This window comes from Mercenaria mercenaria, chromosome 13 (assembly GCF_021730395.1).
Source record: "Mercenaria mercenaria strain notata chromosome 13, MADL_Memer_1, whole genome shotgun sequence".
In the NCBI taxonomy this organism is placed as follows: Eukaryota; Metazoa; Mollusca; class Bivalvia; order Venerida; family Veneridae; genus Mercenaria; species Mercenaria mercenaria.
In genome coordinates this window covers 43,583,116-43,603,274 of record NC_069373.1, presented here as the reverse complement: position 1 = coordinate 43,603,274, position 20,159 = coordinate 43,583,116, and the positions used below count along the sequence as shown (strand labels likewise).

The 20,159-nt window shown below is 34.1% G+C and overlaps 1 protein-coding gene across 3 annotated transcripts in view; it reads right to left on the bottom strand.

Annotated features, from left to right (window-relative positions):
- LOC123528556 (neuroglian-like) overlaps positions 1-20,159 on the bottom strand; it is a 132,678-nt gene that overhangs the window by 83,891 nt on the left and 28,628 nt on the right. For all 3 annotated transcript variants that reach the window (XM_053521637.1, XM_045308357.2, XM_053521638.1), the window contains exon 2: positions 19,187-19,356. In XM_053521637.1, the coding sequence (XP_053377612.1) occupies positions 19,187-19,247 (61 nt within the window). In that variant the 5' untranslated portion in view covers positions 19,248-19,356. The remainder of the gene's footprint in view (positions 1-19,186; positions 19,357-20,159) is intronic.

The window sequence follows — 20,159 nt, the reverse complement described above, 5'->3', positions numbered from 1 at the left end:
ATAAATGAAGGCATGAAACAAAAAAAAAAACAGGCTAAAAGTATGCTAGCTACTGCCATCAATTTGTTTTTTGGCATTAACTAAGTATAATTAGATAACTCGAGATATCTAAAGTAGCTAGGAAGGTTATTTCAATCAGGCATGCAATGCCTAAATGTTATTCCTTTTTCTTTCCGAGTTTTCCAAGCATGCACTAGCACCAAATTTTTGCTTGTAAAAGTCAGCCATCTTATTACAAATTCTTCATTGCTTTGTAGCTAAAATGATCAATCAAGTTTAATATTCTTAATGCTTTTTTCTTTTAAGGTCCGACACTACCAAATGAGCAATGACATAAAAATTCCAATGTTATGGAAAAGGGGCTAGCAAATTGTTTGACATCAAACATTTAAGGGTCTGTCAAAATCAAGAGAAAATTTCTCATTTTTCAGACTGATTTGCATAAGCACCATCTGTTAGCGTATTTATACCAGTCTGAACAAAACTGTTGGCTTGTTCTGACAGAGTGGCAATTGTCTTAAAAATGTTTCCAATCAGATTTGATTTTCTTTTCAATTTGGTTATCATTTTAAGAAAATATTTCAAATTAGCAAAACAGGCAAGAAAAAAGGTCTGCCCAAATAGTGGATGTCTGAAGTAATTTTTCTGTTGGTTGCCATGGGGACATCTGTTGGAATTGTGGACTGGTACTAATTGCTTCACTTTCTAGGGGACTGAAACTTGATGAATCTGTGACACAGTCAATCTATCAACATTTTCTTCATAAATCTGAATATCTGAACACATTTGCATATTTTTTTTTAGTTCTTTGGAAAAAAAATTATTCATGAAATAATTGGATGGATTCCCCGTGATATTAATCATTCCTCATGCCTAAAATACTGTCCGTATTTTTGCCAATAGATTACACCCATAATTAATTAATGAGAAAGGAACCCTTATACAAAATAGTGTCATGACAAACAATAGTAAATTACAAAACTCCATGCTACTGTATAAAAGACTTGATCCCAATGCCGATTTTTCTGAGATATTTCAGCATTATAATACTTTTATCAAGGTTCATCAGCCATAATAACCTGGAGATTTAAATCTTAAGTCAACACAGACCAAAATATTCATACTGTCATTATAATGGAATATGATAACAAATTATTTTTCATTCTGGGCCTCTATGACATCAGGTAAACAAGAATTTTTGCTACAAATTGCAGACTGTTTGGTAATTTAATTAAAAGACCACGATGCATTTCTTTATGCACATTAGCACATTCCTTCTGTAGACATCTGGTAGAAGCAAAAGTATAATGTTATCTTATAAGCATTTTAAGCATTTTGTCTGATCACCAGAAATGAAGCATATATACTCGAAACACTTCTTGTTACATTATAAAGACCTGTGAAATTATTTACAATTTCATTGGCTTTAACCCTTGTCATGCTGGACACTATTGATTCTGCCTTTGTAACTAGTACAGATCATGATCAGCCTGCACATCTGTGCAGTCTGATCATGATCTGCCTGTTCGCTATTCTGTCAGTATCTATTTGGTAAGCACCCCATTTAATGGTACTGTCCAAACTGAAAGATGGACAAGTTCATTACAGAAATTTAGCAGGGTAAGGGTTAAAATTTAATTTTTTTGGCATATTATTTTTTGCTTTAACTATTTCCGCAATTTCTCTCTAGGCTCTGATTATCATTTGTTTTGAAAAATGAGTAGCCTCAGGAGTTATTTCCTATGAACAAAACATCGGGATCTGAATAAATAGCTAAATGTCTTATCTTTAAAAAAACAAATCTGAATAATTTGCTAGTGCCTTATCTTTATAAAAAAAAAACACACAAAAAAAAAAAACAAGACAGAGAAGTTTCTGATAAATTGCAAAGCTCATTTGTTACAAACAATTTAATCAGCACACTGATTGGTCAGACCAGAGAAGTGAAATCCAATCAAATTAATCCAATCAAGCTCAGTAGACTGTCACCCATAATCTATCTCCAGCAATTATAGACTGTATCTATGTTGGTAAACTAAATTAAAAAGATAGAACTGTCATTCTGGCAGTGAGATTCACTGTAACTATAGGGTTGTAGGGAGTTGGGGAACTCATATTTTATTCCTTCTTCACAGACAGTTTTAAACTAAATTACATTTTCTTGGGTCTACTGCACCTTTTCTAGCAAAGTAACTTCATTTTAAAATATTTTGGGTTTTGAAATCTGTTTTTCCTTAACAAACTTGTCTGGACTTAAATTGGATTATGTTTTTTTTTTCTTTTAAAACTGGTATATGGTGGTAATACCACATTTATATTGTTAGAATTGATACAGAAGGGATTTTTTGCAAATCTACATGTTTTAATTGAAAACTTCGTATTTGTTATGAAACAGACAGGCAGTTGAATAAGGGGACATTATTCATTTGCAATTCACAACTGACTAGTAGTTTATTGTCTAGTTTCCTAACATTTTAGTCCTGGAGTCCTGGTTCTCTTGAAAGCAAAATTATGTTTGACTGAGAAATATACTAGACATACATATAAAACCCATCAACCTGGAAGACATGTTTTTCTTACTTTGCAACTCTCTGGATCAAAATGCATGCAGATGTACTGCAGTTATTGATGTGATAGAGGGGTTACTTGTCCATTTGGAAAGAAAATGTTTTGAATTTAGATATGGTTGCTGTTAGAAAGACTATAAAGTGAACAGTGCCTCCTTCTGCATCTGACTGTACCCTCCAATCATTCCTAAAGACGCCACGGACCCAAACCCCGATGCTACCAAATACAAATGTTAGTATGTACCTTTTATGAACTACTGTCTTTAGAGCAGAGATCAAACATGCAGAATACAATGAACTATACTACAAAACAAATTGATTTGCATGTTTCTTTAGAAATTCGACTTGGATTTTGCTAAAAAAATATTTTCATGAATGATATTATGTTAAAAAAACACATTCCTCGATAACAGCCCAGGTGGAGACTGATTTCTGCAATTGAAGTGTCACTGTCAGTCAAATTACACAGTTTAGGTAGTTTTCTCAGCTAAATTGCCACAACAGCATTACTGTGCGTTATTACGAACAATAAAGCCAAAATTATGAAAATACATATTCTCAATCTACACAATACAAAATGCAATGTAATGATAATTCTGACTATATTTTGTCTACTTAACTTTTTAACACTTTGCCCTCTTGCTACAGTTTAATTGGCGAAATTCGATTTTTCTTATTTCGTACAATCCTATCGTTCATCGAAACTCTTGTTACGATGAAAGGAAATCATTAGGCCAATGATTAGCTGATCAAAGTGAAATCGGCAGGTACGTCAACAATAGACAAGCTCCCCGTTGATGCTTTTTACTGGTATAACATCCAGATTATTGCGTCTTATCATGATATTTGATCACTCGCCATTAAATCTATTGACATTGAAATGCGGTAATTTCGACAGTTTTTTATAATACCATACAAATTATTGGCGATACCCGAAATCAATCTTCTATACTTATCTTAGAATACAGAAATCATTCAATAACTCGGAATATTCATGAATGAATGAATTATTCCATTGAAAAATCTGTTTGACAAAAAACTCAAATAGCTTCACACAACACAATTTCAATTTTAATAGTTTATACTAAAACAGTTTTCTTTACGATTTAAAATCATTTGAAAAGGCCATTAACTGTTTTAATTTGTATACTTAGATCATTCTAAATCTCATTAAAAACCTCACATTTTGTTTTAGGCAAATTTTTTTTATGAAATAGCCGTAAGAAAAGATTCAGGTGGAAAAAGTGCTTCATCACTATTACTACTATCATCTGTACGAATTAATTACCGTAAATATTGCTGTATAAAAACCGCGGACCACATACATTCAATATACTATCTTATAATTGAATTTTCAAAGGCATAAAGGTAATAATACAATTCTATTTATACAAAATGAAGGGCGATTATTCAAAAGGAGATGTCTATTGTTTGACGTTCAATTGCGTTTATATTAATATGGTAATGGCGTAAAAAATTTGCACATCAGTCCAGGATGTTTCATGTAGAGGTAGTATTCAATTACTAAGTTTTCCTAATAAAAATGCAACATCATCATTAATTTGCTGTTACGACTCTAAAGCGCAACCCGTAACTAATATGAAATCATTTAGAGTTTTGCAAGCATAAAATTTCCTGACTTTGGCCAAAACAGTAATTTCTTTGGGACACGACTTTCATGGAATCTACATGTCTTGGATACAAAGAAAATGACTTATCATGCTGGGCACGACTGATTCTGCCTTTGCGACCAGTGTAGATCATGATCAGCCTGCACATCTGTGCAGTCTGATCAAGATCTACACTGTTCGCCATTCAGTCAGTATTCTTTTTGGTAAGCTAATGGTACCGTCCAGATTGGAAGATGGACTAGTTCATTATAGAAATTAAGCAGGATAAGGGTTAATTTCAATGATTAAAGCAACCATGAAATCTACAAAAATTACTGCCCCCATCCCCTCTCAAATCATAATGATTTTATAGCATTGCCTTTCTTATAGTTCAATAAAATCATCAGTAGAAAAGTCTATATTTACACCACACAGTAATGTAATGTAATTCTTACTTGAAAACATTTTCTCCAACAACCTTAAATTAAATTCAGTTCCTATGTACAGAGATACCTTAATTAAGAGCACAATATACAATCTAATTAAGGCTTTCTTAATTTTCTTCTTGTTACCACAATCACCATAAGAATCTAATTCTTTAAGACTACATGCTTTAAGTTAATCAATAACATTTCATACATAATCTCTTACAGAATCTCAGAATGCAAGAAAAGACAACTCTTAGAAGAGGAAATACCCAAAACTTAACAACCTTCATCATCTTTCCACATTACTTTACATTCTGATTTCAAGTTCGTAATAAAACAAAGAGTACAGCATTCATTAAATAAGATGGATGCTTCTTTCACCAGGTAAAGCATAACAAGAGGATTTTAGCTTACAAACGCCTCTTACAGGTGATCCAAAACACCTGACATCTATAATATATTTTGCAAAATTCCATTCCCAACAAAGTGGAAAAAGAAGTCTGGAACTTGGTTAATGGAGAGTTAGATAAATGATGGGCTGTTTTTTTTTCTTTTCTCATAATTTCTAAATTTTTATTTAGTTAAATAAGTATATAAGCAAAACAAGAGGGCCATGATGGCCCTGTATCGCTCACCTGAGTACCATTGCTCAAAATAATATGACTGTTTCAAACCAATCTTATTAGAAGCGGTTAAGGTGTATTCATTTAGATAAAAAATAAAGGGAGGTAATTTGTCATAAATTCAGTTAATATGTATCTTCACTGATTGTCCAAGTCCATTTGTTGAAATAAATGAAATTTCAGATCAGTATCTTCATTAGTTATGGAGATATGCCCATTTTAAATTGAAATAAAGGGAGGTAATTTGACATAAAATCAGTCCAAAGTTATCTACCCAGATTGTCTCAGTCCAACTAATGACAATAATGAAATTTCAAATGAGTCCTATAAGTACTTACTGATATAAATCCATTTTGATTACAATCAGGGGAGGTAATCAGATATAAAATAAATCTGGAACCTACGATTGGATCTGGTAGATTCGTCATGGAATCCAAGATTTATTGTTGTTGAAGATATTTTGGAAGTTTGTATCAAATAAAACCATAAATGAAGTCTCTATATGGCTGCAAAAGCCAAAATAGCAAATTCTGGACCTTTAAGGGGCCATATCTCTGGAACCCATGACGGAATCTGGCCAGTTCAAGAAAAGAACCAAGATCTTGTGGTGATACAAGTTGTGTGCAAGTTTGGTAAAAATCAAATCATAAATGAAGCTGCTATTGTGCAGACAAGGTCAAAATAGCTAATTTTGGCCCTTTCAGGGGCCATAACTCTGGAACCCATAATGGGATCTGGCTTGTTTAAGAAAGAAACCAAGATCTTATGGTGACACAAGTTTTGTGCAAGTTTGATTAAATTCAAATCATAAATGAAGCTGCTATTGTGCAGACAAGGTCAAAATAGCTAAATCTGGCCCTTTCAGGGGTCATCAATCTGGAACCCATGACGGAATCTGGCCAGTTCAAGAAAGGAACCAAGATCTTATGGTGATACAAGTTGTGTGCAAGTTTGGTTAAAATAAAATCATAAATGAAGCTGTTATTGTGCAGACAAGGTCAAAATAGCTAATTCTGGCCCTTTCAGGGGTGATAACTCTGGAACCAATAATGGTATCTGGCCAGTTCAAGAAAGGAACGAAGATCTTATGGTGATACAAGTTGTGTGCAAGTTTGGCAAAAATCAAACCATAAATAAAGCTGCTATTGTGCAGACAAGGTCAAAATAGCTAATTTTGGCCCTTTCAGGGACCATAACTCTGGAACCCATAATGGGATCTGGCCAGTTCAAGAAAGGAACCGAGATCTTATGGTGATATAAGTTGTGTGCAAGTTTGGTTAAAATAAAATCATAAATGAAACCTCTATCGTGCAGAAAGAAATTGTTGACTGACGGACTCACACACAGACGACGGACGAAGGGTGATTACAAAAGCTCACCTTGTCACTAGGTGACAGGTGAGCTATTAAAAAGCAGCTATAGTAATGCTTTCACATATTTACCGTATTAAAATTCATGTATATTAAAAATGTTCCTGCAACGTAATGTTGTCAAATTTTTCATTTTGGAAATAGGTCTTCAAGTTTTTAAGATAAGTGCACAGTACAAATGCTGTAATGTAATAATGTCACGTATCTCATTTGGATCTTTCAAAATCATGCACAATAAAAACACGCTCATGTAACAGCACACCGTCACATATTTCAGTCACACCATCACATATTTCATTTGGAAAGTAGTCTTTAAATCTTCAGCTATTCAATTGCGCAAGAGCTTGAATTACAGACATAGCCATTTATTTCTGGTAACACGCAGCAATATATTTACACAACCATCTCCCCACTCCTACACACTGACAATCAAACAATGTTTAATTACACAAATCCATTATGGTAGAAACTCAGGCAACATAATGTAATCAGACATGCGAAGACAAAAATGTGTATTGTATATTAGTAACTAATGATTAACGTTCATTAGTTACTAACTGTGAACATGTGTAATATGCCATTTCAGCTATGAATTCGGAAACAGGCTATAACATTTCTTGACATATGTGTTTATAAAACTACTTTGGGAGACCTACCACTGAATGCAACCTTGTAACCATTGGTCAAATGATCTTTGTGAGAATTAACCAATCAGATGCTTGAATATTTAGACTGGTCCATTTTTTTTTAGCTTTTAAATCTCTACATAATTATGCCTGATCATCTTGAAGTAGGTATTTCAACAACAACACATATATAAGTTTTCTGTAATGTAATTTATCGCATCAACGTTTAGGCTAACACCTTCATCATGATAATTCACATACAAATTGTTTTTCTTTCTTTTTTTTTTTTTGATCATCTTGCTTTTTTTGTAAGACTTACAAATGGATGAACTGTAGTACATTCATTATGTGTAATGGTGAGTTTGAAACTTAAATATGGGATTATATATGTTTTAAGAGACATATTATTTATTTAAATCAGAAGGAATGGCTGATCTTTCCGTATAAAAGAATGTTTTACTATCAGTTCCTTAAATAGAATGAAAATGAACAAGACACGATAGACACTGAGGTGATAAAAAGATCCAGAAATCGGTCCCATCTTTACAAGGAAATGTTTAGCGAACATGAAGTTATAGACAGAACATTAGGCAATGCAGACTGATAAATGGACTCTCAAAATTAATACTTGAGACAGCCGAAGCCAAATCTGTAGAAACCGTATAGTCTGACAATGCCAGGAAGTTTGTAAAAACATCACTTTCTCATCACTGTCTATTGATTACTCCATATAACTTAACCTCCTGGATCAATTTCCACTTCAACCATGAAAAAACAATATATTTCTCAGCTTGCGATCTGGAAGAAGCACTTTCTGATATGAAAATACTGGAACATGTTACTTTTTTTTAAGATAACTGACTTGATCCGTCATAAGACCTATGTAAACAGAACTTGGAGTACATTAAATGCTGAATGCAGTGAATTAAGTGATTGCTGAGTTAGCTGAACTATCCATTTGTAAATGGAGAGGTTGGAATTTTATATTTGTGCGACAATACACATAATATTATATGAACATAAAGGACCTCCTCTTTATTTCAATAACGTCAAGGGTCCAAATTTAGAGACTACGGCAAGTTATTCACATTATTTACCAGCACATGCATAGCCAAATAAATAGTTTTACCTATATAGCAGGCAACTTAGCAGATAATTTTTAGCGGACTCTTATTTGTAAAGTACCATGTAAAGGAATCTACACGCATATCCATACAAGTATAAAAATCTCAAAGTTTCTAAAATTGTGGATTTGGAAAGAAAACTGTATACAATGCGATATCATTATGATTTTATGCATAACAGCAAAGAGATCAAACTAAAATATTTCAGTACAAATTTTCCGTTGTGCATAAATGTTTCAACATTTGGTAAAAAAATTAAAGATTTACCAATTTCTCACACAACCTCCTGTGTATGCTGTTTTGATTAGAGAATGGAATTGATTTTATCATAATGAACAGAGAAGAAAAGTAATTAAAGTAGTGCAATTCAAGACATAGATAACGGTGAAGGCGTCAATGAATCATGAACATTTCATGACATATCGTACTTCTCGGTTCATTCCGAGTAGCAATATTGTGGCACAGATGATTTAACAACAATTTTCTGAACATCGGGAACCAGACAAATTAATAACAAGACTGATCTTTATCAACTACGTGGAAAAAAAATGGAAAAGACCAAAAGAAACCAGTCATGTCTGTGATTACTAAGTTCTTCTTTATCAGACCTGAGGATGAAATTTTTCTGCCGTTCAAAGTAAAAGGCTGCAAATGAGATGTCTTAAAGTAGACATTGGTTCATTTAAAGAGCCTTCTGACAAAAGTTTGACAGAGTGTAAAATGTGTTGCAAAAAGTAAAGAGACATAAACAGCTCATCTATTTAGTCTTTGGATATGCAAACAACTACTGCAGTATGCTGCAATATCAATAGTATAGCAATAGTCCTTTCAGCAATACAAACACCATAGAAATAGTCCTTTCCACAATATCAACACATAGCAACAGTCCTTTCCACAATATCAGCACCATAGCAATAGTCCATTCCGCAGTATCAGCACCATAGCGATAGTCCTTTCCACAATATCAATAGTACAGCAATAGTCCTTTCCACAATATCAGCACCATAGCAATAGTCCATTCTGCAATATGATCAGCACCAGGGCTTCGGAAATTTGCCGGTTTGTCAGTTTTGGACCGCTTTTTGACTTTTCAGACCGATTTGTGAAGTGAAAAAACGAAAAAAATCGGTCCCGTAAAAATGGAGAAAAGTATAAATTTCGGTCTTATATCTCAATACACGATCACCTGCCAAGTAGGAAATTGTTGGTCGCACCTTCAGATAATCAATAAACGTGTCAATCGGTCTGATTGTCACTTTGATAATCGGTCCGTAATTAGCGTGTGACGCAATCAGTGCTCGCGCGGCACATCCTTTAATGTTTGCAGACAGCCAACTGCGGTGTATTAAACATTTTTGACTGGTTTCCTAACGTTTCTGACTGGATCCAAATCATTTCAACGGGGATCCACTTCTTTCATTTAGAATCCGACGGATGGTTTATTTCAAAAGGCTATGTTTGATCATGGTAACAAACAAATGGTCGCTGCATTTAATCAAAGGGCTATAATTGTACATTATAGGTCTTTGATTTAATGAGACATCATACGGAAAACCGGTAAAAATAATTTTTATAATTACTTGATTTTAAAAAATTACATGATTCATTTGTTGGGGCTCCAGTTGAAACAAATGCAGAAAATCGTCTTTGCAACCCGACTGTACAAAAAAGAAAAAAATGGACGGGCAACCACGAATGATAAAGAAAACCGGAGTGGCACTGTTTATCAAATCGGTCTTTTAAAAAACGTTTCAAAATGAAATTTTGTTTACATCAGAAGAGAACATATAACTTTATAAAATGTAGTTGCTTATTGAAGTACAACGTAAGTGAAATGAGATATCCGTGGCCAACCTGCGTGACGTTTTGGTACTATACATGTGGGAAATTCGATCTCAGCGTTCAAATAACGTACACATTCGGTCCGCGGCAGAGTATTCTTTAAATACTGAGGCTGTTTAGCAGAGAATATGTGTCGTGTAACTCACTTTGACGCATTGTATTTTATAGAATTCCGTCAAAGAATGTGGAAACATCACAAAGTATCTGCCGTGTATACGGAATTGAAGTCACGTGCGTTGGCTTTTAGACTAGTTACGCACACGGTGTCAATGCCTTGTATTATCTCGGAAAAACATCTAAATTTAAACAAAGTAACGATCACACATAACACTGAATAACTGTCTTCATTGTATGGTAACGCGCTGTGACTGATAACTCAGTTTTAATGCAAGACATGCTTATTTCTTTACCCTATCACGTTTTACAAAATATGTAATATTGGGAATGCGGTGGGTGGGATAGCACCGATGTCAGGATTTTCGTTTCTGACCGATTGAGTTATCAAAATTTCCGGAGCCCTGATCAGCACCATAGCGATAGTCCTTTCCACAATATCAATAGTACAGCAATAGTCCTTTCCACAATATCAACACCATAGCAATAGTCCATTCCACAATATCAGCACCATAGTAATAGTCCTTTCCACAATAATATCAACAGCATAGCAATAGTCAATTCCACAATATTAACAGCATTGCAATAATATCCTTTCCACAATATCAATAGCACTGCAGTAGTCCCTTCCACAGTATCAACAGCATAGCAATAGTTCTTTCCACAATACCAATAGTATTGTGACAGTCTTTTTTTTGCAATATCAATACTACTGCAATAGTCTTTTCCAGAACATCAACAGTACTGCAAAAGTCCTTTCCGCAATACAGTAGTACCCTAACAGCCAATGTAAGCCTCAGTTATCACTTCTAGTCACCTGGACTTTAGCCCACCTTCAAACAGAAACTACCTGACTTCTTAGACAGCTAATTTCATTTCTGTTCTAACCTTTAGCTTGCTGGTGGCAAGTGATTTTGCCTTTGCAACCAGTGCAGACCAACATCAGCCTGCACATCCATGCAGTCTATCATGGTCTGCACTGTTCGCTATTCAGTAAGTAAATTTTCAGTGAACACCCCTTTTTACAGTTAATTGTTCTGTCCACATTGAAAGATGGACAAGTTCATAATAGAAATTTAGCAGGGTAAGGATTAATCTTAGAACAGAGATCACCTCAAAGAAAGATGACCTGCTGAAAAAATCAGACCCAAGCAAGGTCTTTATTTACAGGATTGACTAACCTATATAGAGGAAAAACTGTGGTCTGCAAATTGATCAACATTATAGCCTTTCCAAGAATAGTCCAAAACAAACATCTGAGAGTATATATCCCTGTTTCACTTACATCCATTCTGCAAAAGCATTATCGTGTTTATGTAAATAAAGTATCCAACGTAAGACTTAATTCTTCCGCTGTGCCTGCCATTAAAAAACATACCTTACATGAATTTCCCATTTAAGTCTTTTACCAAAAGGCGGCACCTTAAATAAAAGCTGTATAACTTCCATTAGCCAATTTGACTGCCAGACAGAAAAATTACTTAAATGTCACTAACATTTTGTTTAATGCCTCAAAAATAAAATAAAATACCTTTATCTCAAATTATCAGAAGTTGAAATGAAATATGACTCTCTTGAAACAAAGCAGGGGCAGATCCAGGATAAAAGGGGATGGTGCCAAGCTTTTAGAGAGGCCCTACAAAAAATTCTCAGCAGATTATGATAAAAACTGAAAGACGTACTTCAAATTTTAGCAGTAGCATATTGTTGTTGTTTTTTTTTAATATCTATAGCTTTAAATGCATTTTGAAGGTTTTAGTTCCATCTTAAGTTATGTAACTAATTTAGGTCATAAACTTCTAAAATGATCTTAACCCTTCATATAAAAGACACAAACAAATGTATGCCTGATAGATTTAAAATGCGGGCAAGTCTTCAATTGTGACTCCCCACTTCTGGATCCAACCGCACATTTTGAAATATTAATTGATGACATTTGGTCTTCTTTGCACAAAAGAATCAATTTTTGCCAGTGAACTATCTGCAATGTCTGTATGTTAAAAGCTTTGTACTTTATAAGACTTTTTCACTTGCTCTATGGTGCAGATGGGATTATCTGGCAAGGATAACTGTTTAGGCAGTTGAGGCTCTGCGGAGTGGGGATAGGATTTAAGGATTCATAATGTCATTAAAATTACACTGCATGCATTCTAAGATCATTGAGCTTTTAGAGATCCAGATTTAAGACATCATGCATTGCAATAATTTAATCTTCATAATAAAGTTCCTGTTTACTACCATAGCCTACAATAAGAAATGGACGCCTCAATTTTCTTTTTCTTTTTTATTTTGCCTAAAACAGTAATTTTCCCAGGCCGTAATCTCGTAGACCCTGACAATGACACAAAGTGATAGGTTTCAGATATTTTCATTACCAGTTGCTATTAGATTCCAAGGAACTGGAAATTGATATCGAAATATCGCAAGTGGCCGAAATGGAAGTCAATATTGTAGTTACTGGACCTGTCCGACACTTGACTATTATCTACATTCCCCGCAGGAGAAAAAGAATTTTTTTCCCGCCTGCAAGACATGGTAAATGTTGCACATCAATTTTTCCAATTATCAAAATTGTTACCTTTTTATGTAACCAATGATTTGAAAGCAGTAGAATATCAACAAGACTTAACGGGAAGGGCGGACAGTCAATTACAGACAAGGCATAAAGGCTGCTAGTCTCCAAAATTAGTTTTCAACCAGTAAAGGACTTTAATAAACAAACATATGGAGCCGACACCAACTAAGGGACTTTGATACAAAAGTGCAGCATTCTTTTCATTATCAATATGGTACATATTAAGATGGGCGTGAAGACACAAAAATGCTTTAATCCAAAGATTAATATGCCTCATCCTGGATGGAAAAAAAACTTTAAAAAGGTCCTTACAAAAAGCACTTGAAAACTAATATTGCAACACTTAAATATAATTTGAAAGGGAAGAACATCCTTATCACATATATGTAGAGATATAAGTACAGCTATTAAATTACGACTGAAATAAGAATTCTCTCACATCAAAAATCCTGCTAGGCACTGTTTGATCCAGCTAATAGCCTGATTTTGTAGGATCCGAGTTATAACCTAATACATCATTCTAAAAAAGCTTCCCATATGATCTACATTTAACATTTTACCTGATGGCAGCGAGTGAGTGCAGACTATAAGATCAGCCTAGCACATCCATGCAGACAGATCATGGTCTGCACTGTTCGCTGTTTAGTCAGTAAATTTTCAATGATCACCCCTTCAAATAGTAAATGGTACTGCCCAAATTGAATGACAGACCAGTCCATTTTAGAAATATAGCAGGGTAAGGGTTAAAGAGAAATCAAGGAAAAACCTTGTTACATTAAAAGTGGATTTAACAGTTATAATACTGTGTAATCGTTTAATTTCATGGGCTTCTAAATTCTGGATGCTGACATTCTTTACTGCACTTACAGTAAAGAAACTTTTGCGAGACTTGTTGGAAGCAAAGCCAAAGAGCCAAAGAAACCAATATCTTTTTTCATAACCCTGTTCTATCATTATGCATTATTATGCAGTAGAAACAATTTCTTCAAAGAAATTAGTCCACACGTTTTATACAATATTGTAATTTCAGATGCAGCTGCTTTTTTAAGTTAAACAGATTACGAAAGAAATGATTAAAACCATTGTTGCAGATTACAAAAAGGGAAATCTTAAAATTACACAAATAAAAAGCATCCCTTGTTAAGAAGATGACATTTTGTTGCCGTATTGCCGCCAGAAATTGATCATTCATTTTCAAACAGCCTCATCTAAATACTCCACCTTTTTTGGACAAAAGATGGCATCGAGTGACACAAGTTGTCTGGTGTCGGTATTCTAGCGGGTTTTATTTTCCGTTACGACCTGAGGATGAGGATTGTAATAGTAATACTGACAACCTGTATCAAATAACTCGACATAATACATCAAACTACGCCTTCTAAACAAGGACGTAACTGTCCACTGAAAAAAGGTACTTTGTACTCTGGCAGATTCCTGTCTCGGCTTTCCAACCCATGTGTGACATATAACTAATGTTAAATAGAGAAAAATTGCAAAAATAGAAAAATATTGCATAAATCTACCTGCATATCGAGAAAACAAGCCATTAATATTACATTTACTTTGACAGCAAGCTTGTATTAACAACAAATTTATGTAAAAGGGTTTATAGAAAAAGACCAACTCCTAACGCATTTTGCTGAAGTGACATTCTGATTTCCAGTGCTCTTTCATAAGTACAAAGAAACAGTGAAAACATCAGGTACATTTTAAAATCTACAATAAAGCACTATATCAACTTGAAATAGGAGCCAAAATGTTTCTTAAAATCCACATATAATTTTATCGCTGCAGCACAGGTTGGATGAGTGGGAATCAGATAATACACTCATGAATGAATCCGAATCCATGTTTTTGCATAATTTTGTTTTTTCATTCTTGGCCTTGGAAGTTATTCTGCACACTAAATCAAACACAGGTAAAAAAAAACACCAAACGATATAAAATTAATAAATCAGCAAGTTTTATTGCAATGGCAAACAGCCCCATTAACATTCAATAAATAAATTAATAAAACAGATTGCTACATTTCAACGATTTTATCAAATCATTAAGTGTTCAGTCAGGCAAACGCTTTAACAATTTTTTGACAAGCCATTGCTATTTCTGATATGCTTATCTGCATTCCTAACAAAATTTAAACTTTATTTGATGTTGTTGAGAGAACAGAAGTGAAAAAAAATCTTCATTACAAATTTTATCACAATGATTGAAAACCATAAAATGCCTCCTTTTTCCACAAACTCCATCAAAATTCAGAATTCCGGCAACATTTATCTAATTTATTTGCAATTTTCTGTACTATAAATGTAATTTACTCATGGGTCTACTTTACATCAATTTAACGGACCATATAATAGGGCAAAAACAGTACCCAGTGCCTGTAAATAATGGCTAGATTCTAGAAAACTTGTCTGGTATATATTTGTTTCTGGAATATTCGGAACTATTTTTAGGTATGTTCCACATATTTATAACATGTCAGTCCTGATATAGACACAGTTTCTAAATAATGTCAGTTTCTTTAATGTAACATTACTATATTTAACACTTTTTTAGCATTTTGTGGTTTTCTGGAAGTTTTTCAAGAAATAAAAAAATCCATTACAAATCAAACAAGAGCTGTCTCCACAGGATGACACATGCCCACGATGGAACTTTGAATGAATAGTTATGGCCGATGTTAAAGTTTAGGACCTTTGACCTACGGACCTGGGTCTTGCGCGCGACACATCGTCCTACTGTGGTACTGTGGTACACATTCATGCCAAGTTATTTGAAAATCCATCCATGGATGACAAAGATATGGACCAGACACGCCCATCAATGCACTATCCTTTAACGTCTAAGTGTGACCTTGACCTTTGAGCTACGGACCTAGGTCTTGCGCGTGACACGTCGTCTTACTGTGGTACACATTCATGCCAAGTTATTTGAAAATCCATCCATCAATGACAAAGATATGGACCGGACACGCCCATCAATGCACTATCCTTTAATGTCTAAGTGTGACCTTGACCTTTGAGCTACGGACCTGGGTCTTGCGTGCGACACGTCGTCTTACTGTGGTACACATTCATGCCAAGTTATTTGAAAATCCATCCATCGATGACAAAGATATGGACCGGACACGAAAATTGCGGACAGACCGACAGACTGACAGATGGACAGACGGTTCAAAAACTATATGCCTCCCTTCGGGGGCATAAAAACACCTTAAACACATTTTTTTATTGTTATCTCCTGGCTTTCAAGAACCGCCTTAAAACAATATCTTGTTTGAACAACATGTCTGTTCTGCATTTCACATAAACACCACACAATGTATAAACACAACATCAACACACTTGATAGCAATCTCTAAGGGTTTGCACACTTTATGCAGAACAGAGCTATAAAAAATTTACAAGCATTAAATAAAATTTCTAGACACCAAAACACAGTGCTGCTTTGTGTTCTGCAGATTCCATTTTTTTTAGTATGGCAACTCGAGATTTGTTACATATAGATTCTAATATGTTCAGACTTTTTTCTTTGATACTATTTCAGTTGCACTAGACCAACCTCTCTCAAGCGTCCACTGGGCAGACTAAAAGGTGTTTGGTTATACAGAAGTATTATTTTCATTTGGAGAGGATAGTTAAAAGAAATACACAAACTTGGTAGAATAGTGGACAAAAAATGATTTTTATGCCCCCGAAGGGAGGCATATAGTTTTTGAACCGTCTGTCTGTCAGTCTGTCGGTCTGTTGGTCTGTCAGTCTGTCCGCAATTTTCGTGTCCGGTCCATATCTTTGTCATCCATGGATGGATTTTCAAATAACTTAGCATGAATGTGTACCACAGTAAGACGACGAGTCGCGCGCAAGACCCAGGTCCGTAGCTCAAAGGTGAAGGTCACACTTAGACGTTAAAGGTCATTTTTCATGATAGTGCATTCATGTCCGGTCCATATCTTTGTCATCCATGGATGGATTTTCAAATAACTTGGCATGAATGTGTACCACAGTAAGACGACGTGTCGCGCGCAAGACCTAGGTCCGTAGCTCAAAGGTCAAGGTCACACTTAGACGTTAAAGGTCATATTTCATGAAAGTGCATTGATGGGCATGTCCGGTCCATATCTTTGTCACTCATGCATGGATTTTAAAATAACTACGCATGAATGTGTGGCACAGTAAGACGACATGTCGCGCACAAGACCCAGGTCAGTAGGTCAAAGGTCCTAAACTCTAACATCGGCCATAACTATTCATTCAAAGTGCCATCGGGGGCATGTGTCATCCTATGGAGAAAGCTCTTGTTTCTCTGATACTATCTCAGTTGCACTAGACCAACCTCTCTCAAGCATCCACTGGGCAGACTAAAAGGTGTTTGTTATACAGAGGTATAATTTTCATTTGGAGAGGATAGTTAAAAGAAATACACAAACTTGATAGAATTGTGGACAAAAAATGATTTTTTTTTATTTACAGCAAGTAGCAATTATGATTTTCTCACATTTTATTCACAAAGTCATGTTTAATTCAAAAAGATTTTTTTTACTTGGACAATTTAGAAGCAATAATGGTATGCCATATTAAATTTTGTTAGGATAACATTCAAATTTGCTAGAAAGTTTGTATTTCACTTATCTTTTTTTAATGTTACTCATCTATATCTTATACCATGAACAAGGCTAAGGTAACCGAAGTGTCACGACCAAGGTCCGGATTGGATGCTTTGTCACGTTTTCACGACTTTACATATACATGTAGTCCAATTGTAGGTTTCATAGTAAGATTAAATTAGATCAACAGCCTGTTTCTGTTTTGTTTATTATCATCTTAAATGCTGTAATATACGATAAAATCATGGCTCTATTTTTTTGAAAAAATAACTGAATCATCCACTTAAAAGTACCCATCTTTTTTAAAGAAATTGTACTGTATAAGCCAATTATAATTAACAGAGAATAAATAAATTAAAAAAAAAAAACATTAAAAGAATTCTCTATTATCTGAAATGAACGAAAAAGTCAAATTTTTATAGAATCATCATATTAAGCATGTTAAGCCAATCTTGTTTTCTGTATTATCTTTTAATACCTTCTCAGAAGACAGAAATTGTGTTGCGAATGACTTAGATAATTTGAAATATATCTACTTTCAAATTAGAAAAGCCTTTATTTTTTTCACTCATTTCGTAAATTAAAATCTCCGATTCGGAGAGAAAAGGGGAAATAATCATTAATTAGTTCTACATTTATCAGATTACTCTACATTTGTCTTGCCCTTAAGTTCTACATTTCAAAGACAAAAACGTATAAAATACAAATAGCAATCACTGACTTGCACGGCTCCTTTCCATCAAGTTCTCTTTATTACTTTCGCAGTAATAGACAGTGGGAACTCTAGATCTCATTAGAGAAGATCAAACAAATGAAAATTGGAATATAAAAAAGAAAATAAGAAGACTTATTTAATGATGATATATAATATAATATATTCAGGTGTTTTATGTTATAATCGTAAACATATTATACAGTGTAACCTGTGGTAAGGTTGCAATAAACTCTTAATTGGGAACACTGTTGTTCTATAGAGGTAACAATTGTTACTTATAAAATAAACATTATATGTGAAGTGGGAAGAAAAATATTTGTTTTCACAAAGAGACTTCTGGCCCTCGGAGATGGTGTTTTACTAATAGCGGATACACTATTATCTGCCTTTGTACATACACGATTAAGCTATAAATCGATTTACACAATTTTTTACTTTATTTTGAATATTTTAATTTTCTATATATTTGTACATAATAATTATGAATCTATCCTTTAGTGAATGGAATACCACAGAAAAGAATAATCTCTCTGGAGAAATGCACTTTTTTTAACAAGGCCAGGAATGACACAATGTATTTTACACCATTATTAAAATGGCAGTAAAATACATTGAAAATAATTCTAATTGAAACTACTTATGATCTTCACAAGGTGATTTTATTTGTGACTATTTCACAAAATAAAGCACAATCACTGTCCACTATTATCAGTTTCTTATTATATGTTGATTATATTCTCATGTTTTCCAGACAGCTGTCTGTTTCAGTTACAACTGACATCTTTGATGTAACTACTTTTCTAAACATATAAACAAGTCAAATAAATCTCCTTCCACATGACTAAATTTTTAATTATTTCTTAGAGAATTTTTTTTGTATTTGTACTGTGATATTTCAAGAAATGTGGATATTTCGAATTTATTTTTTAACAAAAATTGTTAAATTTAATCCATGGATACACAAAAAGTTATTCGGTACTTACCGTTCACGGAATGTAAAATCCAAAACACTGAAAGTGTGCCAAACACTTGAGGAGGCTTCATTTTTTTTTTTTTGCCGACTCAGTGACTTGCTATGTCTATTCCATCCATGTTAGAATCAAAGTTAGTTTATGTCGTCATGCTACCCATGTTCAGTTGTCACGTACCCATTCTGTAAATACACAAAATTAACAATCATGTAAATATCACTGTGATAATTGTTAATCATGCAAATTTCATTAGCCAATTATCATATGAACTGTGGTCTGATGTAAGAGTTATTCAACGGTTATCTGATTACAATTGTAGGTCAGACGATGGGTGAATACGGATGCAAATCAGTAATCAAATAAAGCGTTGATGGAGCTTTAATGAATAAAATTACATCAAACGTATCCCAATATTCTTTGACATTAAGGCTTTCAATTTCGAATCTATTGAGAATCACTTATTCCTATTATTTTCATTCTTTTTCATTTATGGAAAATTATTTTCACGACTGTTTTGGGAGTATCTATGTCACATTCGGCAATCATTCCAAAATATTTTGATTGACATTTTCGAGAAAATAGACACCAGCGCTTTCGCTCCCCGAGTCTGCATATCTCAAACTGGATGATATTTCAGCCCATTTACTAAGATCAATTGCTAATGCAATTTTATTTGTCGCTGATAGCCTTGATCATCTTTTCAATTGTTTTTTCCCCCCTGTCTATTTGCAGAAAGAAAAAGCATTATTCTGAGTATAGCTATTAGGTATTATGTTCACACTCTGAAGTCAACATCTTATTTGAGAAATGGACACCACAGGGACTTGGAACATACAATGTCATAATACAAATATTGCTTCGAACAAGAAAATATCTTATGAACATCCCAGAGGACTTCAAACAGCAACCATATCTGTGAAAGAATGCAGAGGTCAGTGCGTCGTGGGACGCGTGAAGATGTTATATTTCTGACTATATCATAACC